The following is a 27,237-nucleotide window of genomic DNA, read 5'->3' as shown; positions in this document are numbered from 1 at the left end:
TTGCACGTGATCCAGGTGCAGGCCTTACAGTACCTGGGTTTCTTGGTAGACTCAGTGTCGCAAAAAATCTTTCTTACAGAGGAGAAAGTAGAAAGGGTGATGGCAACTGTAACTTTTTTGTCAAAGCAATTTCCCTCCGCTCAGCTATGTCGGAACTGGGTCTGCTGGTGGCAACAATTCCTGCTGTTATTTGGGCAAGGGCCCATTTCAATTGCCTTCAGGCTGACATCCTGAACAGCTAGGACAGGGCACAGGAATCCCTAGACACAACCATCCGCCTATTTTCATAGTCCTGGAGGTCTCTGTGGTGGTGGAGAAAAGAGAAGAACCTAGTACAGGGTCTATGGTGGTCTCTTCCAGTGTCTGTCTGCATCAATACGGATGCCAGTGCTTGGGGCTGGGCGGCCCATTTGAGGTCAAACATAGCCCAAGGATGCTGGGGTAAGGCACAGTCCCAAAGGTCAGCCAACTGGAGAGAGTTACAGGCAATCTGGGAAGTGTTAAGAACATTTGCCAGAGATCTGAAGGGTCACCACGTACAGGTCCTCTCGGATAGTGTGGTAGCAGCCTCGTATCTAAACAAACAAGGCGGCCCGTCCTTAACCACTTAACAACCGCCCCATAGCTGAATGACGGCTATAGGGCGGTTCCTTAACTCTGAGAGGCCGTTATATAACGTCCTCCCAGAATTCCGCGCTCGCGCGCCCCCCTGGGGCGTGCACTCGAGAGCATCTGACCGTTTACCAAGTGATTGCTCCGTCAAATGACGGAGTGATCACTTGTAAACAACGGAGGGAGAAGAGATCGGTGTCAGCAGCGCTGTGGGCTGCATCTGCAGTGCCCACAGTGCTGCTCACCGAAAATTAACCCCTCAATTCCCTGCCAATACTCTACAATGCTCGCCAATACTCTGCAATGCCCTGCCAATACTCTGCAATGCCCTGCCAATACTCTGCAATGCCCTGCCAATACTCTGCAATGCCCTGCCAATACTCTGCAATGCCCTGCCAATACTCTGCAATACCCTGCCAATACTCTGCAATACCCTGCCAATACTCCATACTGCCATAAATTGCCATACCCAGCCATACTTAGCCATACTCGTAGATTCCCAGCCATAGTCAGTGATACCCTGCAATTCCCAGCCATAGTCAGTGATACCCTGCAATTCCCAGCCATAGTCGGTGATACCCTGCAATACCCAGCCATAGTCGGTGATACCCTGCAATACCTAGCCATCGTCGGCGATACCCGGCAATACCCAGCCATAGTCGGCGATACCCGGCAATACCCAGCCATAGTCGGCGATACCCGGCAATACCCAGCCATAGTCGGCGATACCCGGCAATACCCAGCCATAGTCGGCGATACCCGGCAATACCCAGCCATAGTCGGCGATACCCGGCAATACCCAGCCATAGTCGGCGATACCCGGCAATACCCAGCCATAGTCGGCGATACCCGGCAATACCCAGCCATAGTCGGTGATACCCGGCAATACCCAGCCATGGTGATAGCCTGCAATACCCAGCCATAGTCGGTGATATCCTGCAATACCCAGCCAGCCGTCATATGATGTCTTTGACTTTGTGTGGGGATAGCTGAATGATGGGTTCAGCTACAGGCATCATTCAGATATCAGCTTTTTCAGCCGGCGATTCCCTACATCATTAGAACAATCATAGCGGCTGTTCCACTGCTTGATCGTCCTTACAGGCGGCCTCCGGTGCCGCCCTCCGGTGCTTCTACCGACTCGCCAATACGACCAAAGCCAGAATCTTCTTTTTTTTTATTTTTTTTATTTCAGGCTTCCCAGCCTAGAGGTGAAATGCAGGGTCTTATTGACCCCATATCTCACTGTAAAGTGGACCTGTCAGGCCATATTTCTATTACAAGGGATGTTTACTTTTCTTGTAATAGGAATAAAAGTGATCAAAAAATGTATTTTTGGGGAAAAAAATTAACAATTAAAAAGAATAATAATAATTTAAAGTGCCCCTGTCCCCATGTACTCGCACGCAGAAGAGAACACATACATAAGTCCCGCCCACATATGAAAACGGTGTTCAAACCACACATGTAAGGTATCACTGCGACTGTTAGAGTGAGAGCAATAATTCTACCCCCAGGCCTCCTCTGTAACTCAAAACATGTAACCAGTAAAAAAAATGTAAAACGTCACCTATGGGGATTTTTAAGTAGCGACGTTTGGTGCCATTCCACGAGCGTGTGCAATTTTGAAGAGTGACATGTTTGGTATCTATGTACTCAGTGTAACTTAATCTTTCACATTACACAAAAACATTGGGCTAACTTTACTGTTTTTTTTTTTTGTTTTGTTTTTTTAAAGCACAAAACGTTTTTTTTCCCCAAAAAAAACTCGTTAAAAAAATTGCTGTGCAAATACCGTGCGAGATAAAAAGTTGCAACGACCACCATTGTATTTTATAGGGTCTTTGCTAAAAAAACATATATAATGTTTTGGGGTTCTATGTAATTTTCCAACAAATAAATTATGATTTTTACATGTAGGAGAGAAATGTCAATTGTCCTGGGTGCTCCAGAATGCCTGATGGTGCTTCCTGCATGTTGGGCCTCTGTATGTGTCCACGCTGTGTAAAAGTCTCACACATGTGGTATCATCATACTCGGGAGTAATAGCAGAATGTGTTTTGGCATGTAATTTGGGGTATGCGTATTCTGTGTGTGAGAAGTAAACTGATATTATGACAATTTTGTGAAAAAGGAAAAAAAAATCTTGATGTTGCAAAGAATTGTGGGAAAAAATGACAACTTCAAAAAACTCATCATGCCTCTTACTAAATACCTTGGAATGTCTTCTTTCCAAAAAGGGGGTCATTTTGGGGGTATTTGTACTTTTATGGCATGTTAGGGTCTCAAGAATTGAAATAGGCCATCGGTCCTTCAGGTGTGATCAATTTTCAGATATTGGCACCATAGCTTGTGGACTTTCACAAAGACCAAATAATATCCACCAATTTGTACTTATTTTGACCAAAGATATGCAGTAGTATAAATTTTGGCCAAAAATTTTGAAGAAAAATTACTAATATGCTAAATTTTATAACAGAAATGAAGAAAATTTCATTTTTTTTTTTACTGAATTTTCGGTCTTTTTTTTATAGCACAAAAAATTAAAAACCCAGCGGTGATTAAATACCACTAAAAGAGAGCTCTATTTATGTGAAAAAAAGGACAAACATTTCATATGGGTACAGTGTTGCATGAGTAATTGTCATTCAAAATGTGAGAGCACTGAAAGCTGAAAATTGGTCTGGTTATTAAGGGTGTTTAAGTGCCCAATGGTCAAGTGGTTATTCAGGCTAACAAGGATGATCTTGTATTGGCCCGAGAAAAACCTAGGGTCGGTCTCTTCAGTCCATCTGAGAGGCGTGAACAACCACCTTAGCGGATTTTTTGAGTTGACACCAAGTGTGCAAGTCAGAATGGTCCCTAAACAGGGAAATCTTTCAACTAATAGTGCAGAAGTGGGGTCTCCCAGAGGTGGACTTGTTCGCCAACAGAACAAATGCCCAGGTCCCAGTGTACTTATCGCTAGTGAGCGAAGCAGGGGCCAAAGGGATAGACGCCTTGGCACAAGAGTGGGCCTTTCTCACTTGTTACGCCTTTTCCCCATTCAAACGTATTCTTCTAGTCCTGAGGAAATTTCTTCAAGAACGGACCACAATGATATTAGTCGTTCCGTATTGGCCGAAGTGGCCATGGTTTTCCACGCTGTTACTGTACCCCTGTCAGAGGAGCCTCCCTTCATGCTGCCCGGGAGGGAAGATCTGTCCCAGGGCCCAGTTCTGTTACCAGAAATACAGACTCTAAAATTATCGGCTTGGTGTCTGAGGAAACCCTCTTGAATTCTAAAGAGCTCTCAGATGGGGTGGTCAATGCAATTCTTTCCAGTATAAAGAAGGTAACCCAAGCAATTAATGTTAAATTTTGGAAAGTTTTTTGTTCATGGTTAGATGCCAAGAAGGTGTCCGTAAGTATCCCGGCAGTCTTGGAGTTTTTACAAGACTGCGGATAAATGACTGACCATTAGTACCTTGAAGGTACAATTTGTGGCCCTATCTGTACTTCTAGAGTAATCCCTAGCGTTAGACCCGCTAGTTAGCAGGTTCTCTAAGGGGCTAGTCAGAATTAATCCTGTTCCGTTTAAATTTTACCAAAATTGGACCTGTCAGTTGTACTGCAGGGATGGATAAAATGGTTGCAGTAAGAAGAGCCCTCCCTAAAATGGGTCACGCTCAAAGCAGTTGTCTTAGTGGCTATATCCACAACTAGATACAGTAGCGAGCTTCACGCACTTTCCATATTGCATATTTTTGAAGACAGGCTGGTACTAAGCACTGACCCAGGATTTTTGCTTAAAGTAGTAACAAAGTTCCATGGAACTCATGAAATTATTTTGCCTTCATTCTGTGGTTCCCCCACCAATCCAAAGGAAGTAGAATTCCACCAACTGGATGTGAGAGCCTGTGTCTTGCGGTATCTGGAGATGTCGAAAAGCATTAGGAAATCCAATGCATTATTTATTTTACATGCATGGTAACAAGGTACAAATGTAAAATGTACCCCTACCATTTCACAAATGTAAAATGTACCCCTACCATTTCACAAATGTGTGAAAATGGTAATAATGACATGACGCGACTTGGGGACAAGTCCTTTATTAAAAAATAAAAATGTCCCACGAAGTCCATTTATATTCTTCTCTCGCTCAGATGGACCAAATAAAAACCCCCCAAAAACCCGCACACGCCGCCACTGATCCGCCCCCATGGGATGCACCTGCCTCAATGACTGTCCTCTCAGTTGACAGATCTTTTATAACTGAGAGCGAGGGGCCACACGGTGACATTGCCGGGTGATCCCACCCCCTCTGACACTACAGGGAAGCCATAGGGAGGTCAGTGTGGTGTGTCAAAGAGGCAATCGGTCTCTGGCACTGCTAAGGTGTTTTTCAAGCTCAGGTTGATTTGATATTGACCTTCAGCTCATCTGCATTGTTAAGTCTGATGTCTCATCTTCCGATTCTCTATGGGCTTTAGGTCAGGTGAGTTTGCTGGCCAACCAAGCATAGTGATACCATAATCATTAAACCAGATATTGGTACTTTTGACAGAGGATGCAATCATTGGACTTCCCGATATCTTTATAATCAAGCAAGATTCTAACTGTGGACTGGTGGATATTTCTGTGGATGCTGGATATGGGATAATCCTTTCTTCTATGCTCCTGGAAGATTCTGACAATGAAGGCCAGCCAGTCCCATTAGGGGGACATTTGGGACAATGTTTTGGCCTAGGGAACTTGGCTTCTGCAGGAGGCCATTGGCTAGCCACATCTAAAGCTGAGGGCGATTTTGTCTTGCTCTTCTGCATTGGGGGTCAGAGCAGCTGAAGAGTGTTCCCATATAAATTCCTGATTTTCAGATAATCCTATGGCGATGGCATACATAAATCAAGAAGTCACCAGAAGTCAGGCAGCCTAGGAGGAAGTTGATCTCATACTGTTGTGGGTGGAACTTCATGTTCCCACAATGATTCCAGAGATGGAAAGTTGCCAGGTGGAGCTCCTCAGCTGTGAACAACTGTACAGGGGAGTGGGACCCTTGATGTGAATCACCTGGCCTCCAGGTTCAGTGCGAAGCCAGACAGGTTCCTCTCTAAGACAATTATGTTGGATAGTCTTGCGGCACATTGGAATTAGTTCTCCCTTTATTTGTCTTTCTGCAGTTGCATCTTATACCTTGTCTGCTTTGCAAGATTCTACTGGAAAGAATTCCAGTGATTCTAGTTGCCCCAGTTTGGACCTGGATTACATGGTATTCCAACAACATGAACATTGCGTGGATGTTCCTTGGATCCTTCTAGAGGGACATAGCCTTCTTTCACAAGGTCCAGTCTTCCATCATTATTTATTTGCTGAAATGGATGGCATAGCTGTTGAAGCCCAAGTCTTGAGAGGCAGGGGAGTTTCTGAAGGCTAGGATCATTTACCACAGGACTTGGAAATCTTATTTTTTTTGGTGTGAGGCTAGGCAATTTCATTCAGCTATGTTGTGGGGAGCATCTTGGCCTCATTAATCTGGAGTGCATCTAAAGCCGCATACACACGATCAAACAATCCGGGGGAAAGTCCGCTTGTGTGTGGGCTCCAGCGGACTTTTTTATCCAAAAGTCCGGCGGACTAAGAAAGTAGTTTTGCACATCAATCTGTCTGCCAGACTCGCATTTCGGCGGACAATACAGCTGTGTGTGAGCTAGTCCGGCGGACAATACGGCCGCCTGTGTGCTAGTCCGCCGTACTTTTGAAATGAACGGACTTTTCCCGCCCGGAGAAAAGTCCGCTCATTTTGAGAGCGGCTCCAAGTAGCCGGGATCAGCAAAGGAGGCGTAGCTGGCCCCGTCACCTGGTATGAGTTCAAGGGGAATCCCTACGCCGAAAAAAACGCGTGGGGTTCCCCCTGGTCCATATCAGCCTGGTGCGGTTCGGGGGGGGGGGCGCTCGCTAGTCCCCACCCCCTTTCCTGGCCGGCCAGGAAGCGTGCTCGGATAAGGGTCTGATATGGACCTAGGGGGAGACCCCCACGCCGTTTTTTCGGCTTAGGGATTCCCCTTTAAGTCCATACCAGGTGACTGGGCCAGCGACACTTCCTTCTCTGGTCCCGGCTACCTGGAGCCGCACTCAAAATTAACAGACTTTTCTCCGTGTGTGTGGGCGAGTCCGTTCATTTCAAAAGTACGGTGGATAGTCCGGCGCAAAAGTACCGTGTGTGGGCAGGTAGCTCGTTCGGAAAGTCCGGCGGTTTGTCCGCCAGACTAAGTCCGCCAGATAGTCTGATACGTGTGTATGCGGCATAAGATCGCCTTTGCATTCTCTGAGTATGTTGAATGGGCAGATCACTTTTTTTTCTTTTTCAGAGACCATTTTCTTCACATTCCTTGATGCGTGCCTTTGTAAAGGGGGGTCATGCATATTACTCCACCAGTCAGACTGCTGTTGAATCTGTGGGAATTTAACTTGGTACTTTTGGTATGACAGAATCTCTGAACTCATATGAGGTTTTTCCGGGGGGGATGGGATGTTGGGCATCCTTTTGCGTTGCCATCCTTTTGTCCTAATCTACAGACACTGGGGACGTCAAGCGATTCGGCAGTTGGATTTCCTTTTTGTGCTTCCAGGCGGACCAGAGAAGGGTCACACAGATTCCTAGTCTGATTTTTTTGGCTTATTTCTCAAGTTTACAATTCAAAAGTCAAAATTTCACTCTCACTCTCGTTTTCAGTGATGGCTAATTTTACCAGGAATGTTGGTGGTTCCTGGGCGATGTAAGGCTGCTACTTGTCTTTATACTTGATTCATACTTTCACCAAGTTTTAACAGACTGTATGTTAGAATCGCTGAGGATGATAACCTTAGCTTCACGTGTTGCAAGCTGCTGCGTTACCCTGTTTTGATTTAGTTGCTGGTTCAGATTCATTGCTTTTGGACTTCTGTCATACAAATTCAGAAGATGCTCTGTGTTCATTGATGTACGATAAAGAAAATAGGATTTATCAGGTTTCAGGTGTCCCTCTGAAGCCTTTCCTAATGGGGAGGGGTTATGCCTAGCATGGCTTCCTGCTCTTATATCTATATATATATATATATATATATATATATATATATATATATATATATATATATATATATATATTAATTAGAGCTGCAACTAACCATTAATTTGTCTGTCGACTAATCTATCGATTATTTTTTCGATTAGTCAATGACTATCCGATTATTTTTTTTATTTTTATTTTTTAATGAATCTAGTGTTTTTTTTTTTTTGATTAGCTAATTAATTCTTTGGATAACCTTGAGAGTATTGCATTGCATTGGCGGACAGAGTATTGTATTGTATTGGCTGGCAGAGTATTGGCGGGCAGAGTATTGGATTGTATTGGCTGGCAGAGTATTGGCGGGCAGAGTATTGTATTGGCTGGCAGAGTATTGGCGGGCAGAGTATTGTACTGTTTTGGCTGGCAGACTATTGGCGGGCAGAGTATTGTACTGTATTGGCTGGCAGAGTATTGGCGGGCAGAGTATTGTATTGTATTGGCGGGCAGAGTATTGTATTGTATTGGCGGACAGAGTATTGTATTGTATTGGCTGGCAGAGTATTGTATTGGCTGGCAGAGTATTGTATTGTTTTGCATTGCAGAGTATTGTTTTGCATTGCAGAATATTGCATTGCAGAGTAGAGGTCGACCGATATATCTGCCGATATTTGCCGTTTTTTAATTAATCGGCATCGGCCGATTGTGCTGATAAAAAGTCCGATTTAGAACAGTGTCAGTGTAAGTCAGTGTAAGTTGCCTGAGGCTCGGTTCACACAGGGGCGACTTGTCCAGACGACCTCGCCGCCTGACAAGTCGCCCCCCTTCTGTACTACGGAACCGTTCTAATAGGAGCGACTCGAGTCGCTCCGACTTAGAAAAAAGGTTCCTGTACTACTTTGGCGGCGACTTCGAGCCACTTGCATTGACTTCTATACAGAAGTCGTTTTGCAAGTCGCCGCTGAGGTTGCGGCGCTGCAAGTCGTGCCGCGTCCTGTGTGAACCAAGCCTGAGTCGTCATAAACGACTTTCCTCCTCTCTGGGCAGCCTGCCAAGAAAAGAACAAAAAAGATACAATGTTTACACTTGAATGAATGAAGTCATCTCTGTGTGTAGAAGTTCTCAGTTTAACCATTTAAAGACTAAATCTTTTCTGACACTTGTTGCTTACAAGTAAAAGTCCTGTATTTTCTGCCAGAAAATCACTTAGACCCCCCCAAAAATTATATATATATTTTTTTTAGCAGAGATCCTAGGGAATAAAATAGCGGTTGTTGCAATATTTTATGTCACACGGCATTTGCACAGAGGTCTTTCAAATGCATTTTTTTGGGAAAAAAATACACTATTTAAAAAAAAAAATTTTTTTAAAAACAGTAAAGTTAGCCCATTTTTTTTTGTCCAAAAGTTTTGACTACCATTTTTTTTTTTTTATCTAAATCATCTATACAAGTAAACTGATTGGAGGTTTGTTTTGTTAAATAAATGTTTAAATGTAAGACATTTTCTGTATCACTTATGAAGGCCGCTTTCACACTGGAGCGGGCAGGCGTTGATGGTAAAACGCTGCAAATTTTAGCGGCTCTTTACCATCATTTTAGCGGCGCTATTTGGCTGCAAGTGGGGCACATAAAACCCAGCTAGCGGCCGAGGAAGAGGTTAAATGGCCCGTGAAGCACCGCTGCCAAATCGCATTGCATGCGCTTCGGCAGTGGTGCCCATTCATATCAATGGGCAGGAGTGGTGGAGGAGCGGTATACACCACTCCAAACGTGCTGCTTGCAGGACTTTTTTTAAGATCCTGCCAGCGCATCGCCTTAGTGCCCGTTCACACTACCGCGACTTGTCAGGCGACTTAGTCGCCTGACAAGTCGTGCTCCGTTCTGTACTATGGAACCGTTCTAATAGGAGCGACTCAATTCGCTCCGACTTAGAAAAAGGTTCCTGTACTATTTTTGGGGCGACTTGCATTGACTTCTATACAGTCGTTGTTTTGCAAGTCGCTGCTGAAGTCGTGTGCAGGTCGTGTCTGTGAGTCGCGCTGCAAGTCGTGTCGCCCCTGTGTGAACGGGCACTCAGTGTGAAAGCACTCTGCCTTTCACACAGACTGCAGGGGAGCCGTTTTGCAGGCACTTTACAGGCACTTTACAGGCGCTATTTTTAGCCCAAAAGCGCCTGAAAAATGTCCCAGTGGGAAAGGTGTGTTAGATTTTATGAGATCAAGGGGGATTAAAAAAAAAAAAAAATCGGCCTAACCTATCGGCCCAAAAAAATCGGCATCATATATCGGCTATCGGCCGCCATGATTTCTAAATATCGGCATCGGCATCGGCCAGAGAAAAACCCATATCGGTCGACCTCTATTGCAGAGTATTGCATTGCAGAGGCTGGCAGAGTATCGGGCTGGCAGAGTTTTTGCTGGGTATGGAGGGATGGCTGCTTCCATCCGACCTCTCCCCTCCACTGCACAGATCAGTACAGAGAGGGGAGAGAGAAACCGGCGTCATGTTTACAAGTGATCGCTCCGTCGAACGCCTGGGTGTAGAAAGATGGCTGCCGCTTCGGAGCTAGGCCGAAGCCGCGCCCTCTCCTAAGGCCGAGACCGCGGATCGCGCCATGTGCGCTCGGATCACAGATCGGTGACGATCCGTTGCACCCCTAGGGACGGCGGCACGGAGGGGGAGAAGAGAGGGGGACGGCGGGGCAGAAGAGAGGGGGACGGCGGCACGGAGGGCAGCGCTAGATATTAAGCACTGTGACCCATCGACGCCCAGAACGCACGTCGACGTATTTTCTTAGTCGACGTAGTCAATTACGGCTCTAATTAATAAATATATATATATATATATATATATATATCTCTATCATATATATATATATATATATATATATATATATATATATATATATATAAATTTATTTTACAAAAAATAGAGCGTGTGTGTGTGTGTGTGTATATATATATATATATATATATATATATATATATATATATATATATATATATATATATATATATTAAACTACCATAGTAGTCAAGTGTCAATTTTAGTTTTTTGTAACCCCTTTATTTTACTAAACATCTTAGGCCTGGTTTACACCTATGTGTTTTTTGGTGCTTTTTGCAGAAAAACACCACAGTTCATTTATGGTTTTGGTTCAACATACTTTAATGGAGAAGCTACAGAAAAGCATGTAGTGTGTTTTTGCAGCAATTTGTGTTCTTTTATTTTTATTTTTTTAATATGCCCAACAACAAATTGGGCAAGAAAAAGTATAAAAAAGCGCAAATCACAGCAAAATCATGTTTGCAAAAATCATGTTTGCAAAAATCAAAACGCACAGCAAAAAGCACTGCAGAAACAGATCAAAAATAAACTGCATAGGTGTGTACTGAGCCTTATGCTGGCCACATGGATCAATTTTCAGACGAGAATATTCATATGAAAAATCTTTGTACATTCACTGTATGAAAGAATGTTTGAAATTTTTACTTGCCTTTAACATGTAATTTCTGAACGAAAACCACATACACTGTCTGAAAAGTTTTTTGACCAAGAAGTTTTCTAATATTTCAAAATTTTCCTGTCACCGTGGTTGAAAACAAACGTCGATTTGACCCAACTAACGATTTGAAAATCGAATGATGTTCTTAAAATTACATTTTTATTTTTATTTTTTTGAAGGAAGACATTGTGTTTGGCCAGCATATAATATATCACCGTTTTTATATTTACCAAATTCAACCTCTAATAGTATATACAGTATATCTCTTCTGTCTGTTATTCTCAGAGTGAATTAGAGCTTTTGCTCTCTAACCATATAGTTCATATATTTACCACTGCATAGAGATATTTAAGAATAATTTTTTATTTTATTTAAACTTTACATGTTAACTAAATTATACATCACACTTTAAGGTTATTAACTGACTAATCGAAAAAATAATCGGCCAACTAATCGATTAGGAAAATAATTGTTAGTTGCAGCCCTAATACAAACACATACAATGTTTTTTTGTTTTTTTTTCTGAAAGTGCAGGTATATTGGTATATTATTTCAAATTTCTGTTTCTTCATATTTTGTCTCTAAGTTTTAGATTGTGGGTAATACAATGGATTAAATTACTCACTGTAAAAGAGTTATCAAGCATGTTGTAAATATAATCTGATATATTTATGAACAATTTTATAGTATGTTCTTTTCTATATATAACAAACAAACATTTCACAGCACACTCACCAGCTAGCCTGCAAACAAAACCAAATTGACCCTGTCTAACAATTCACATTAAAAACAGAGGGTTTCATTGCACACATTTGCAAACGTGTGGAAGCCGCAGTGCCCATATGTAGTCTCCTCTATACTGTAGTTCTAATGCTATATTTTTGACAGTCTCCAATTGGAGCATATATAGCAGTGGCTATACTAAGGGCAAGTTTGCCTGGAGGAAGCGCAATCCTCCCTAAAAACAAATTTGTATATAATCCTAGGAAGAAGCATGTGGGTACTGCAGAGCTCTGAGACAGCTAGGCAATAATCAGAGAGATTTTTACTCAAAATGTTTTTTTTATAGGCAGTACTACTTTAGACAGCAAATGGAGGGTGAATAAATCATACTTAGAACCTATAGAAAAATCTGGTTAGAGGCACTCCCTTGATGTATTTGTAAAGCCCTGTACACACAAGCAGAATGTCGGGAGATATTTGCCAGTACAAAAACTACTGGCTGACATATGTTGGTCTGTCCGACAGAAGCCGGTTGTGCAAACTAGAAAAATAGGCAGCTGACCAACTCCCAACCAGCGTTCTCAGCAAATTGCAGCGTGCGTTAATCGGAGTGTTCTGGGGAGGAGGGCCCACGCATCGTCACTGTGGTGGAGATCGCCGACCTAACCTTGCATGGTTAGTACAGCGGCTCCCAACCAGAGCTGTCAGTTTTTGTTTACAAAAGCCCAACTAGGGGAAAATAAGTATCCCTTGTAGTGAGGGCCATGCCCGTATTGCAAGGGTTATTTGCAGTTTTTTTTTGTCTAGGGTAACAAAAAACAAGATTTACTTAATCTTGCCCACTTCTAGACCATTCCCTGAAGCATCTTCATCCTTGTGCTTCACCAGTCCAGGTTCCTGACATTATCAAGACTAGAGTAGGGCCCATAACCCTTCTCTGAACATGAGGACCCTGAGGGACAGTTCACAGCCGGATCAGGAGGGAGCTCTGCCTGCATGCTTTTAACCCTTCCAGTGCATGCTCAGCCCCACTGCAAGCAATCATTTCTAATTTGCTCAGATTTGAGCATTTAAACAACCTCCTTCCGTCTGAGAGATAGTAAAATCTCACTATAGTTTATACTGTTCATATAGTTTTTCACATAACGTTCAGTAGGGGAATGTGACCATCCCAAATTTTAATGATGACTACTGCATGGGAGCAGAGTAGTTAACTTGACCACAGAGGCCCAAGATTTGCAACCTATATAAAATTTCCAGTCTGTAATTTTGTTAAATTTATATGGTAAAGGATATTTTCATTTGATTTCTAGTATAGCGGTGATGGCGAACCTTGACACCCCAGATGTTTTGTAACTACGTTTTCCATGATGCCAAACTACACTGCAGAGTCCATGAGCATCATCGGAATTGTAATTCCAAAACATCTGGGGCGTCAAGGTTGACCATCACTGTAGTATAGTTTATTTATATTCTAAAGTAATCATATGTTCTTTTAATATTCAGTTCTAGTAATTTTATTATATTTTTCTTAAGCGATGAAGAAAGTTATACCCGTCCCCCTCCAGTTATGCGCAGTCTGAACAGTGATATTTCCTATTTTGGAGTGGGAGGAAAGCAAGCTGTTTTCTTTATTGGCCAGTCTACTCGTGTAAGTTTGCCGTCTCTTATTTATGTTGTGTATATGGTAATGTAAAATTAAAGCTTTAACCATAGAGTAGATGGATGCATTCTGCCACACACTGAGTAAAATATATTCACTAGAATCATCCACAGTTTTGTCAAGCAACATTAAAGCTGTCATTAATGAACACCAGGCTACACAAATATAGCCTAAGTGGAAGAAACATGTGTAGGGGTTCCCTTTTAATAGCCTAGTAGCTTCTGCTGCCTCTCCTTGTACCGAGTAAACTGGTCTTGTTACCCTTCTCTCTTTAGTTTTTGCAAGGCTACCTGTAGTGGGTGGACCCTTTGTTTATAATCTGTTAGATCCCCTAGATTGTCATCACCCATCCATGCCCTTGAACTTGAATCAGCAGAATATACTAATCAAACAATTGAGTCTGATACTGATGCCTGCCTGAACACCCCCCCCCCCAACAAAAAAAATGAAATCATTCAACCTTGAGAATTCAATGGGTGGTAATCTTGGGAAGTGTAGTTTCGCCCAGCGCATGAATATGACTGGCAAGTGACAAGTAGAGCTTGAAGGAAATCACTTTGAGCCCTTATTTCTGCACAAGGATATGTAGCTCTGTGAGATATATGTCCTATACAAAAAAGTTTTTCAACCTGTGTATTTCTTTTTTTTAAATGATTATTCAAAAATTGTTTGTAGGTTAGATAGTGCATGATCCCATAAGTAGTCTAGTATGATGCAAATATTAATCTGAATTTTTTTTTGTTAAGATTATAACCAAGAAATCTGATTCACAAGATGTTCACGAGTTTTTGCTTTCCAAAGAAGATTTTGAGAAAAAAGAAAAAAATAAGGAATCTATCTACAGTAGCTTTATTAGAAACAGAAAGGTAAAAAAAAAAAATTATTTTGAATAGTAGCTTACAATGTTAGTATTACTCATATACTATACAGTTTTTGTAAACTTTAACCTCCCTTGTGGTATGATTATTTTTGATTTTAGGTGCTGAAAGCGGTACAATGTTTTGCATGGAAATTTGACATTTTATATTGTAGGCCTTCAATTCTTAGGAATAACTCACTTAAATCTGTGTATGTTAAAGATTGAAACACAAAATCATACAGTAAATTATAATATAAATAAATAATTATAACAAATAATAATAAAAATTATTCAATAATGTAATCAAATCAAAAACACAGAAATTTGCTCAGTTTCAGAATTGTTGCTGCAATTAGATTTAGTGTTTGATGACAACTTTCCCCACAAATCACTATCGCTCAATTCTGTAGTGATTCTAATTTATTAATCTGAATGATGATGTGCTGTTGATGGACACTGTTTCATGATCATATTTCTCATTGGCATAGAAATTAATTAGAAAAAACTTTAATTGCGCAATGATTAAAGCATCTGTATAGTAAACACAAGCATCTTCACTCACATAACCTAGCTCAATCCGACGCGTTTCGTCACATGTGAGTAAAGCAGCTTGTTTTTACTATACAGGAGCTTTAATCAGAAGGCATAGTAGCATGTCAAGAGATATCTTTCAGGAAGAATTTAAGTGTATCCAAAGCCAAAAATAGAATTACTTATCGTACGTCACGGAACACAGAGCCATAGTAGTTACTATGTGGGTTATAAGCCACCTTCAGGCGATGGACACTGGCACACCCTAAATTAAAAAGTGCACTCCCTATATAACCCCTCCCACTGGTGGGAGTACCTCAGTTTTTTCACCAGTGTCTAAGTTGTTGGTCACGAGTAAAGATGGGCTGCACTGAGCTCCACTGGAGCAATCCTTGCTGGAGATAGCCATGTTGTCAGATCCATTCAAAGTGTCTTTTAGACTGAATTGAATGGTTCCTGGGCCTTGTATCTGAAGAAACAAGGTCTTGCCTGTAACGCTTCTCTTTTTAGAGAGCTGGACCCCGGGATCCTGTACTTTTTGGTATTAAGGCCATAAAGTTTTTCTGGCGGTGGTGCTATTATTACAGGTCCAGGATTGTGGATTTCCCGAGGATCCCCAGCTCCTGAAGGTTTAATGGAACACACCGTGAAGGGTGAAGATTGAGTCTGTTGGTTTACCACAAAAAACCCTGCGGCGGGAAAGGTAAGTGAAGTTTTTCTAAGAAATTTTCCAAATTTTCTTGTCATACCCATGTGTCACCACTGGGGGCTGTATAGAGCACTTACCATCTCATGCTTCTCAGGAGCCCACATTGTGTCCGGGGGGGGGGGGACTTAGTGCACGTTGGTGTCCTCCAACACCCAGTGTGGGAAGGAGTGTTTTAATAGACACCATTGTTGCTGGCTGCGGAGGGACGCAAGAGCAAAGGTGGCCTATAAAAGGTTTGGTGACACAGGCATTCCTTTGACACATTTACTGCTGCATCAGGCTGGGCATTAATAGCAGCAACGGAGCTGAACTATTGCTCAAGCAAGTGTATGCGTTCCTCTGGTAGTACCTCTGCTTTGTGCATCGAGCTATGGTCAGAAAAGGGGGTAAAAACACCTCATAAGGGGCTCTTGTGAGACTTCTACAGTCACACAGAAGCCTAGAACCATCTCAATAAAGATGGCATCCTCCTCTTAGAGCTTCTCTTAACACTTCAGCCCCTGTATATTACTAAGGAGGGGTTTTCTCCAACCATTTTAAGTTTGGAGAAAAAATATTAATGCTTTAATCACTTCCGATAGTGGGACTAAACATAACAGGTCCCCGTCCATTGCCCAGGACCCTCATGCTGAGGAACAAGGGGCGAGACATGACGATCGGTACAGTCTCTCACTGAATTGGTCTGCTCCACATTTTTACTGCCGATAAGCACAGGCAATCAATGAGCCCTCTTCTAGTTTGGGTTCACTAAAGCCTCCTCAATTTGTTCATGCTTTTCCTATCCATACATGGCTTAAAAAAGCTTATGTACTCTGAGTGGGAGCACCCAGATGAACAGTTTTTCTTTTTTCCTCCAAAAAAAAAAAAAAAAAGTCCCCCCAGGACAAGAAACACATTCATCCAAATGGTTAAAAGGAGGTCCTCCAGGCCTTCCCCTTCTGTTTTTGTGTTTCCTGCTGGACGGGAAGGAAGTATGTGAGGAACCTGGGGAACTCCTTGTCCCAGGACTGTCCTGGAGGAGCCTCTGAAGTACCTTCTCCTCTGCCCAAAGCGCCCCTCTGTCTAGAGCAGTGAAGAGAGGGCTGCTTGTACACTGCTGCCTTTAAACTGGGGGAGAGTTAGACCCCTGAAGAGCGGCGGGTCCCCTACCTCCATTTCGCTGCACAGACTGACCGTTGTCCACCTGAGGCTTGCCGTTGACGCGCCCGTCGCAGGGATGCATGCTGCCTGATCGTTCCGGGTATAGCAATGAATGTGCGTGTGTCTGAGGAGGGGCATCTGCATTCCAACGAATGGAATTGATACAGCTTCCAGCGGAACCGCATCATCAGGGGGCGCCAGGAGACAAAGTTCCGGTCTCCAGGCGCAGCGTGTGGCTTGCTGGGCGTCCGGAGCCTGTGTAGATCCAGCAGAGGCTGTGACAACACTAAGGAGCCATGGAGGGCACTGCTGCAGTTCAGGAGGTTGACTGGTTCTTCTGTCACCAGCACCTCTAAGGTAGGCGCGGTGAGGGTTGACCATGGCTTGCTGTGGGAGGGGGTAAGGTCCTTGGGATCAAAGCCATTCCCTGGGTGGGGAACCACAGCTGAAGGACTAGGCACTTTTCTCCTTCCCCCTGAGCACAGATACAGCCTCCCAGGAGAAACTGTGCTGTTTGTGGGACAAAACTCTGTCCCAATTGGGAGAAACCGCTTTGCCCTGAATGTGTCAATAATTTAACTAAGGATGACTCCATGACATAAGATCCTTACGTCAGTAAAAGACGAAATTGCATGCGCTTTTAAATCATTTTGAGGAATGACGGATAGGATGCAGGGTCCCTCTGTGCCCTTATCTAGAGCGGCACATTTGCCCTCCATGTCTGAGCCCAGTCAGGAGGATAATTAACATAGGGAGAGGGAGCCCAGATCGCTCGCCTTTTCTCAAGTAGACTCAGGGTTGATACTGAAGAGGAGGAAGATTGCTCCAGAGAGAGGGTCCAGGTACAGATTGACATTGTGGAGATATGACACCCTAAAGATCGGAGAGGAGTTGGTACAGCTTTCTAAGCATGACCTTATGTATCAGGGGGTCTCTGCCCAAAAGTCCTGTGTTTTCCCTGTGCACAAGTCTCTAGTAGAAGCGATCTTGCTGGAGTGGCAGCACCCTGAAAGGAGACAATTCTTTTCAGGCAGTCTCAAACGTAGATTTCCTTTTGAAAAAGATGCGGCCCAGCCTTGGAACAAGGTTCCTAAGTTGGATGCACAGCTAACAAATGTTTCCAAAAAGACTGATTTGGCCTTCGACGATCTGGGATCCCTTAAGGACCCCATGGACAAAAGGGGTGATGCTAAAGAGGGCTTGGGATGCCTCCTCTCTTGCGCTTAAACCAGCTCTTGCAGCTACCTGTCTGGCTAGAAATTTAGAATGTTGGATAACTCAGTTGCAGTCTCACATTTCTGCATGCACGTCCCGAAAGCAGCTGCTAAAATACTTTCCTTTATTATTTAAAGCAGTTGGGTTCCTAGCCAATGCTTCTGCGGAGTCGGTAAAGCTAGCGGCCAAGTCTGCAGCCTTGGTTAATGCCACTAGAAGGGCCATATGGTTGAAAGCCTGGTCGGGGGATGCAGCATCAAAACTCAGGCTTTGTGGATTACCTTTCTCAGGCGATCACCTTTTTGGTCCTGGGCTCCAGGAGGCCCTGGAGCGTACCCAGGACAAGAAGAATTCCTTTCCAGAGAACAAGAAGAAGCCTGAGGGCAGACATTTTTTTCGAGGGTTTAGGCAGCAAATCCAGCAGGAGAGAGCGAGTCGGCCTAAAAAACACTGGACGGGTCACAAGGGATGTGGCAGAGGAGGAATACTATTCAATCCTCCTCAAACCACCCCAAAGCCCCAGTGACTCTTGTGTTCCGGTGGGAGGAAGGTTGGGGGATTTCCTCCCATAATGGACCAACGCAACTTCAAGTTCGTTTATATTAAAAATAATAGAAAATGGCTACAAGTTGGAGTTCAATGCCATTCTCCCACCTACCTTTTTAGTAACCCAGTTACCCAGAGACCGGGAGAAGGCAGAAGCTCTGAGTTTACTGTTGGGAGAGTTGTTGGATCAACAGGTCATCAGCTGAGTACCAGATGCGGAACGCGGACAGGGAGTATATTCCCATGTGTTTGTAGTTCGAAAGCAGTCAGGCAAGTTCAGGTTGATAATTTCCGGCCCCTGAACAGGTTTATCAGGTACAAGCGTTTCAGGATGGAGTCTATTTTCATGATAAAGAACCTCCTGTTTCCCGATTGCTATATGGCGACGATCGACCTCAGGGACGCATATTTGCATGTGCCAATACATCGGGAATTCCAGAAATTCCTCAGACTGGCAGTCAGGGTGAACTCGTAAATTCTCCACTTCCAATTCAGGGCACTACCGTTTGGCCTAGCATCCTCTCTCAGGATTTTTACGAAGGTCCTGGCAGAAGCCCTAGCTCTACTGCGCGTCAGGGCCATTACAGTAATCTCATATCTGGACGATCTTCTGTTTGTCGCCCAGTTTTTCCAGCAGCTAGAAGTATATCTACAGGAGGCACAACACTTCCTGCGTTCTCTTGGTTGATCAATCTGGACAAATCCCAGATGATCCCAACCCAGGAAGTACTGTACCTGGGTTACAGAATATCTTCAGTAGAGAGGAAGGTGTTCCTCAGAAAAGATAGAGAAAGTAGGTCTAGCAGTAGTGCAGCTTCAGATCAATCAGGAAGCCCAGGTCAGGGATTTCATGAGAGTGATAGGGTTAATGACATCCTGTTTTCCAGCAGTGCCTTGTGCAAGGTTCCATCAGCGCCTGTTGCAGACTCTCCTGCAGTGCTGGGATGGCAGTCAGCAGGGTTTGGATCAACCTAGGCCTATATCCACCAGAGTCAAAAGGACACTGTGGTGGTGGCGAACCAATCTCAAGTTGGACAAGGGTCTATTGTGGTTCAGACCAACAGCTCTGGTGGTGACAATGGACGCCAGCTCTTTCGGCTGGGGAACACACCTGGAAAAGGATCTGGCTCAGGGATCCTGGTCTCAGGTGGAAGCCAGACATACCTTAAATCGGAGGGAATTACTGGCAGTGTAGAAGGCGATAGAAGCCTTCCAACAAAGAATAAAGGGGCAGCACCTTCAAGTAAGAATGGATGGAAGAATGAATGGTCACTCAACCAGGAAGTGTTTGAGCAGGTTGTGAGGACCTGAGGCATACTAGAAGTAGATCTGTTCGCCTCAGAAAGCAACAAGAAAGTTGCTCAGTTCATCTCCCTGCCAGTGACCAGGGATATTTACACCAAGGTGTGGAAGAGGTTCAATTCCTGGTTAGCAGAACAGGGGCAGGAAGAACCAGGAATTCCAGGAGTGCTGGACTTCTTCCAGGCAGGAGTGGAATTAAGGCTTTCTGTCAGCACCCTGAAGGTACAGGCTGCTGCCTCGAGCGTTTTTCTTAAGGTCCCCCTGCAGCAAGATCATTTTGTAAAGAGTTTCTTTTAAAGCCTTGTCCAGGCCAGTGAAGGTCAAAGCCTGCCCTTCTTGGGATCTATCCTTGGTACTTAGTGCACTTACAAAGAGTCCCTTCGAACCTCTGGAAAAATCTGATGTTAAATGGGTAGTTTTAAAGACCGCCTTTTTGATGGCAATCACCTCAGCCAGAAAAGTGAGTGAGTTGCAGGCGCTCTTGATTAGAAAGCCTTTTCTGTTGATTTTAGAGGATAGGGTTGTGCTTAAAAGGGATCCTAGTTTCCTCCACAAAGTTTCTTCCACTTTTAATAGAATTCAGGTGATGAGGAAGGAGAATTCAGTTTAGTTGACGTCAGGCATAGCCTTTTGGTTTAGATGTCAGCAAAGACTTTAGGGAGACAGAATCTTTGTGAATTTTACGGGGTCACTCAAAGGATTTAAGGCACCAAAATCCACCATCGCCAGATGGATTAGGATGTCCGTTTTAGAGGCATACAGGTTGGCAGGGAGGCAAGCGCCTCTAGTTAAGGCACATTCGACTAGGGTGTTTTCAGCTTCATGGGCAGAGAAAGCTGGTGGCACTCCAGAGGAGATCTGCAGAGTATCAACATGGTCCAGCTACTCCATGTTTGCAACGCATTACCTGGACCTGCTTGCTGATAAAGATCAGGCATTTGGGAGAAAGGTCCTCCAGGCAGTGGTCCCGCCCCAACAGAGTACATTTCTTGCTTATCTCAGAGGCTGTCCTGGAAGACGATAAGAGAAAACCGAATTTAGACTTACCGGTAACTTTTTCTAGGAGTCTTCCAGGACAGCCTGGTTTCCCACCCAGAGTTTGATAGCTGGTGCAAAAGGGGATATACTAATGTTATGCCAGTGTGTTATGTCTTTCAGAGCCTTCCGGCTGTTCATGCGCAAACCTGAAGGGGAAGGCCTGGAGGGGACCTCCTTTTGAACCATTTGTGTGAATGTGTTTATTGTGGCGGAGGGAAGAGCCCTATGTCTCGGAGGCTGTCCTGGAACACTCCTTGAAAATGAGTTACTGGTAAGTCTAACTCCGGTTTTCAATACTTTTTCTTATGGAGGAAGAGTTCTATAAGAAATGGGGATTTCCAGCAGTTGACGGTGCTATACCCTCTGTAAACAAAAAACTGACTTGTCCAGTAGACAATGCTGATATTTTAAAGATCCAACAGATAAGAAGTTGGAGTTCCTTTTTTTTTTTTTTTTTTTTTTTTTTAAAGCTATTTTTTCGCTCACAGGTTCAGCCTGCGATCATGGTATCTCAGTCCTTAAAGGACCAGTTTATGGAGGTATTCAAGATTGTTCCTGATCAGCAAGCCCAAGATTTGGCCTGGATAACAGAAGCGTTGTGTTTTACAGTAGACGCTATGAAAGATTCTATTCTCCAGGCCTCACGGCTCATGCTAGGGCTGGTACATATGCAAAGAATCCTAAGGTTGAAATGTTGGTCAGCCAAAGCACCATGCAAAAGCTCTTGGCCAGTTTCCCATTGATGGTAAACAGTTATTTGGGGACGATCTTGATAAGTATATCAAATGAATTTCTAATGGGAAAGGTTCCTTTTTACCGGTTTAAAAAGAAGTTAACCATTTTTCCTTTAAAATGTCCTTCTCCGGTGCCAGGGGCATCAGCTTCCAGGCAGTCAGGACGGCCTCCACTGTCAGGTTCAAGCGGTAAACCTCAGAATCAGTGCCAGGGCTAAAAGAGGAACTGGGGGAGGAAGCCCACAAAAAAAGATACTTGAAGCCTCTTTTTGAAGGGGCACCCCCGCTCGCTCGAGTTGGGGGAAGGCTTCTACGGTTTTCAAAGGTCTGGCAGGAACAATATCAAGACAGATGTATGGCTTCCTCAATTTTCTCTAGTTTACAAACTAGAGTTCTGAGGGTTCCCGTCTCCTCGTTTTTCTGAGTTCAGCCATTCCCAGAGATCCAGTGAAATAAGAAGTCTCTAACTTTGGATCATCTCTTGGCTCGAAGAGTGATATCGGTGTTCCCCTTGGAAGAGCAAGGATTAACGTTTTTGTTCAATCCTTTTCACGGCTCCAAAAGCAAACGGGGATGTCAGACCCATTTTAGATCTCAAAGATGTAAGCCGGTTTTTTGAATATCTATTCTTTTCGCAGGGAGTCAATCCGATCAATAGTCCCCATCCTACAAGGGTGAGAACTTCTGGCGTCAGTCGACATCAAGGATGCTTTTCTCCATGTGTCGATTTTCCCCGCTCACCAGAAATGTCTACGCTTCGAGGTAGAAAAGCTATTTCAGTTCGGTCTAGCTACTGCACCTCGAGTGTTTAGAGGTCACGGTTCCTCCTTTAGCCAGGTTAAGGGCTCAAGGTATAATGATACTAGCCTACTTAGACAATCTACTCTTCATAGATCAATCGGTAGCCTGCTTAAAACCAAAGTTTGGTCACCGCAGTCAGCTACCTGAAATACCTAGGTTGGATTCTCAACCTAGAAAAATCCTCCTCAAAACCATCGGGGAGATTTCAGTACTTGGGGCTGATCATAGATACAGCTCAGAAGAGGGTGTTTTTTCCCCAGGAAAAGGATCAGTTCCATAAGGGAACTGATTCTGTTGATCAAAACAAAGACAAATCTTTCTATTCGACTTTGCATGAAATTGTTGGGAAAGATGGTGGCTTCTTTCAAGGCCATTTCTTATGCACAGTTTCCTGTCAACTTGGAACAAGAAGGTCGAAGCTCTGGACTTCCCTATACGTTTATACCCTGAAGTGCTTCAATTGGTGGTTGATATCCAAGAATCTTCAGAAAGCTCACATCCTTTCTACCAGTTACCTGGAAAGTGGTAACAACAGATGCCAGCCTTCTGGGCTGGGGAGAAGCCCTGGAAGAAACGTCTGTCCAAGGCAAATGATCTAAATCAGAGATAACCTTGCCCATCAATATTATAGAGATTGGGGCAGTACTCCTGATCCTGCGGGCCTGGACTCTCAGACTATGCAATTGTCTTGTCAGGTTCCAATACGACAGTGCCACAGCTGTGGCCTATTTCATTCACTAGAGGGCATGAAAAGTCATGCAGCCCAGAGAGAGGTGAATCATATTCTATCTTGGGAGAACAACATTCCTTGCCTATTGGCAATTTTCATTCCAGCGATAGAGAATTGGCAGACGGACTACTTGAGTCCCCAACAATTGTTCCCAGGAGAATAGTCCCTTCACCTCGATGTCTTCTGTCAATATGCCAAAAATGGGGAGTTTCGGACGTGGATCTGTTTGCGTCCAGGTTCAACAATAAGATCGACAACTTTGTGTCAAGGACAAGGGATCCGGTGGCATACGGAACCGTTGCCTTGTTTTTTTCCGTGGGATCAGTTTTTCACTGATCTATGCACAAAATGGGAAGGAGGTGATTCTTGTGGCCCAGGAGATCTTGGTTTGCCGAAATTTGTACAAATTGCGGTAAGGGGTCCTTGGACCCTACTGCTATGACCAGACTTTCTCTTGCAAGGTCCGGTATTCCTTCCTACCTGCCAAACGCTAACTTTAGCGGTTTTGGCTATTGAGACCCACATTCTAAAAGATTGTGGGCCGTTGGCTTCAGTAATTTCTACTTTGGTTAATGCTAGGAAGCCGGCCTCCAGAGTCATATACTATAGACTCTGGAAGGCATATGTCTCCTGGTGTGAATTCACGGTTTGGCACCCCAGGAAATATGTCATAGGTAGGATCCTTGAATTCTTACAGATAGGATTAGAAATGAAGCTGGCCTTGAGTACTATCCGATGTCAGCTTTATCAGTGTTTTTTCAATGACCACTTGCTTCATACTCTCTAGTTCGTAACTTTTTTCAGCGGGGTAACGTGGATCAATCCTCCAGTTGGGTCACCCCTGAACTGTTGGGACTTAAATTTAGTTCTGTTGGCTTTACAGGAGCAGCCTTTTGAGACAATACAAGATATTCCCTTGGTCCTCTTGACAAGGACAAATTTCTTTGTTGCCATATCTTCTGCAGGAAGAGTAACAGAGTTGGCTGCTCTTTCTTGTAAAGAGCCATATTGGTTTATTCATCCTGAATTCCTACCGAAGGTAGTATCGATTTTTCATTTAAACCATTTGTTCTGTATTAATTTTTATTGTTAATTTTATTAATTATTATTGTTCTGTATTAATTTTTTTCCAGAACCTTATTCTGTGGAAGAAAGGTCACTACATTCTTTTAATGTGGTGAGAGCAGTCAAAGTCTATTGAAAGTGTCTGCTCAGATTCATAAAACGGATGTTTTGTTTGTGTTGCCAGACACTCCTAAAAGAAGACAGGCAGCGTAGAAATCTACTATTTCTAAATGGATTTGTCAAGTGATTGTTCAAGCTTATGGTTTAAAGAGGAAAATTCATCCTTTTCATATTAAAGTGCACTTCTCCAGGGCTGTTAATGCTTCTTGGGCAGTGCATCACCAAGCATCCATGGCTCAGATCTACAAGGGCGCAACTTGATCTTCAGTCCATATATTTACAAGATTCTGTCAAGTAGATTTAAAAGATCACGAGGATATCACCTTTGGGCGCAGTGTGCTGCAGTATAAGTCCTCTAGTCTCTTGATGCCATACTTTGTTGTGTCTCCCTCCTTTCAGTTGGCATTTCTATGGGACATCCCACATAGTAACTACTATGGCTTTGTTTCCTGTGATATGTGATAAGAAAATAGGATTTTTATAACAGCTCACCTGTAACTTCCTTTTCTTTGAAGTACATCACAGGACACAGAGGTCCTACTTTGGTATACACTTGTATTGCTTTGCTACAAAACTGAGGTACTCCCATCAAAGGGAGGGGTTATATAGGGAGTGCACTTTTTAATTTAGGGCATTTCCATCACCTGAAGGTGGCCTATAACCCACATAGTAACTATTATGGCTTGTGTCCCGTGATGTCCTAAAAAGAAAAAGATTCTACAGGTAAGCTGTTATAAAAATCCTATTTTTTTATATTCACTGTCAAGTCCTTTTTTTTTTTTTTGTGTCCATTGTGGTATGCAAGACGTCTTAAATTTTAAGGTTATACCTCCATTTACAGGAGGATTTGCTACTGGCAAAAAAAACAAAAAAACAAAAAAAAACTGTAGTTCATCCATGGGATAAACCTCTTACTACCTGCATGCCTCATTTTATTAGCAAAGCAGTACCAAGAGCTTGATCATACACACATTGTGGGACCTGTGTCTCTCTAGACTCCAAGAAAAGGATTTAAGGATTTTACGGTGAATAAAAGCCTGTTTTCTTTTTTCATTCATTAAGGGAGCCTAGTACACAGCATTTGTTTTATTTATTTTTATCTAGTTCATCCCCACTGCAAGGGATAATTATTTGCCCAGAGTTGGGCTGTTGTATCGGTGTTAAAGTGGATGTAAACCCTCACATATAGACAGTGAAGTGAACAGCTTTAGATGATACACAGAGATAAAACCTATCCCATCCTCTGGAACTCCCTGCCCCAGTCTGTCCGATCAGCCCCTACCCTGTCCACCTTTAGGAGTTCCCTGAAAACTCATTTATTCAGGGAAACCTATCCCACACCCACCTAACAGTCCGTGAGCCACCCCCATCAAATCATTCTCTGCAGCTATTACCCCCTCCCTTCAGAATGTAAGCTCTACGAGCAGGGCCCTCCTGAACCTTTTGTATTGTACTGTAATTGTGTTGTCCCCCCTATACATTGTAAAGCGCTGCGTAAACTGTTGGCGTTATATAAATCGTGAATAATAATAGTAAAACAGATCCTCCTACATAAGTTTTACATGAAGACAGCAGATATACAGCTTTGTATACTGTTTAGAAAGTGCAGATTGTGTTAGAATTTTCATTTCTTCATTCTTCACTGTGAGAGAAGGCTTGGATTACACTGGAAGACAGCTGATTGGAGGAAAGGCACCCCCCCCCCCCCTCCAGATAGGCAGAGACTTTCAGAGCTGTGCTGTGAGTAAAGCAGCTTACTGTTAACCTATTTATAGCACCCGCCCTGACACAATTCATGCTGGTTTTATCACATATGTTGCAGAACTTGTCAAAAGTTATGCTGATAACAGAAGAACGGAGCAGGACAAAGCCACGGGACATAGTGGTTTGAAGAAAGATAAGAAAACGCTACAGATATGTGCCCAGGAATTGGGTTTACGTCCACTTTAACTACTTGCCGCCTGCCATATAGCAGATTTACAGCGGCACAATGGTTTCAATATCCTGACTGTGCCCCCGGGGGCTCGCATCACAGAAATCGTTTTTGCGTTGTGTCAGGCTGACACCCCTCAACACCGATCTAGGTAGAGAGTCTCTGACGGTGACTGTTTACCACGTGATCAGCCGTGTCCAATCATGGCTGTTCATAATGTAAATAGGGAGAGCCTGAGATCAGTTTCTGACGCAAATAGAGGAGAGCCGATCAGCGGCTCTCCTGACGTGGGATCTGTGCTGATTGTTTATCAGCGCAGCCCCCCCCCCCCCCGATCCTGCCCAGGACCACCAGGGATGCCACCACACTCGACCAGGTATGCCCCCCAAACCCCCAGGGAAATGCACATCTGTGCCCAGGCACTGCCAGTGCCCCCATGAATGCCCATCCATTCCATGTATCAATGCCCAGCAGTGCCGCCTATCAGTGCCACCCATAAGTACCCATCTTTTCATCCTTTCAGTGGCAGCAATCAGTGCCCACCAGTGCCACCTATCAATGCCAATCAGTGCTGCATATCAGTGCCGCCTATCAGTGCCCATTGTCGGTGCCCGTCACTGCCCACTCATTGGTGCCACCTCATCGGTGAGTGAAAGAGAAAACTTATTCATAAAATTTTATAACAGAAACAAAACCAAAACTTTTATTTCTCTTACGTTCACTTACTGACACAGCTCCTTTCTTAGACTATTGGGTTGTTACGCCACCTTCAGGAGAGGACTAGGCATAACATGTTAACATGATCATAAAACTAGAACTTTCTAGTTCCACCCAAGGGGCAGTCCCTTAGGTAACAACCCCTCAGCCTGCTACTGCAGCCTCAGTTTTTTTTCTGCCTAGTGAAGGAGAAGGACCTAGGAACCTTACGGGCCCATTGGTCCGTGTTTTTTTTCTGCATAAGTTTTGCTTTTTGCACAAGGTTAACGA

At 43.7% G+C, this 27,237-nt stretch overlaps 1 protein-coding gene across 3 annotated transcripts in view; it reads left to right on the top strand.

Annotated features, from left to right (window-relative positions):
- Positions 1 to 27,237, top strand: part of SMCHD1 (structural maintenance of chromosomes flexible hinge domain containing 1) — a 621,656-nt gene that overhangs the window by 124,414 nt on the left and 470,005 nt on the right. For all 3 annotated transcript variants that reach the window (XM_077492529.1, XM_077492527.1, XM_077492528.1), the window contains exons 6-7: positions 13,401 to 13,515; positions 14,274 to 14,393. In XM_077492529.1, the coding sequence (XP_077348655.1) occupies positions 13,401 to 13,515; positions 14,274 to 14,393 (235 nt within the window). The remainder of the gene's footprint in view (positions 1 to 13,400; positions 13,516 to 14,273; positions 14,394 to 27,237) is intronic.

Source organism: Lithobates pipiens, unplaced genomic scaffold, assembly GCF_037356315.1.
Source record: "Lithobates pipiens isolate NorthernLeopardFrog02 unplaced genomic scaffold, aLitPip1_a1.2 Scaffold_19, whole genome shotgun sequence".
In the NCBI taxonomy this organism is placed as follows: domain Eukaryota; kingdom Metazoa; phylum Chordata; class Amphibia; order Anura; family Ranidae; genus Lithobates; species Lithobates pipiens.
The sequence above is the reverse complement of the archived record's forward strand: the minus strand, read 5'-3'. Positions and strand labels throughout refer to the sequence as shown.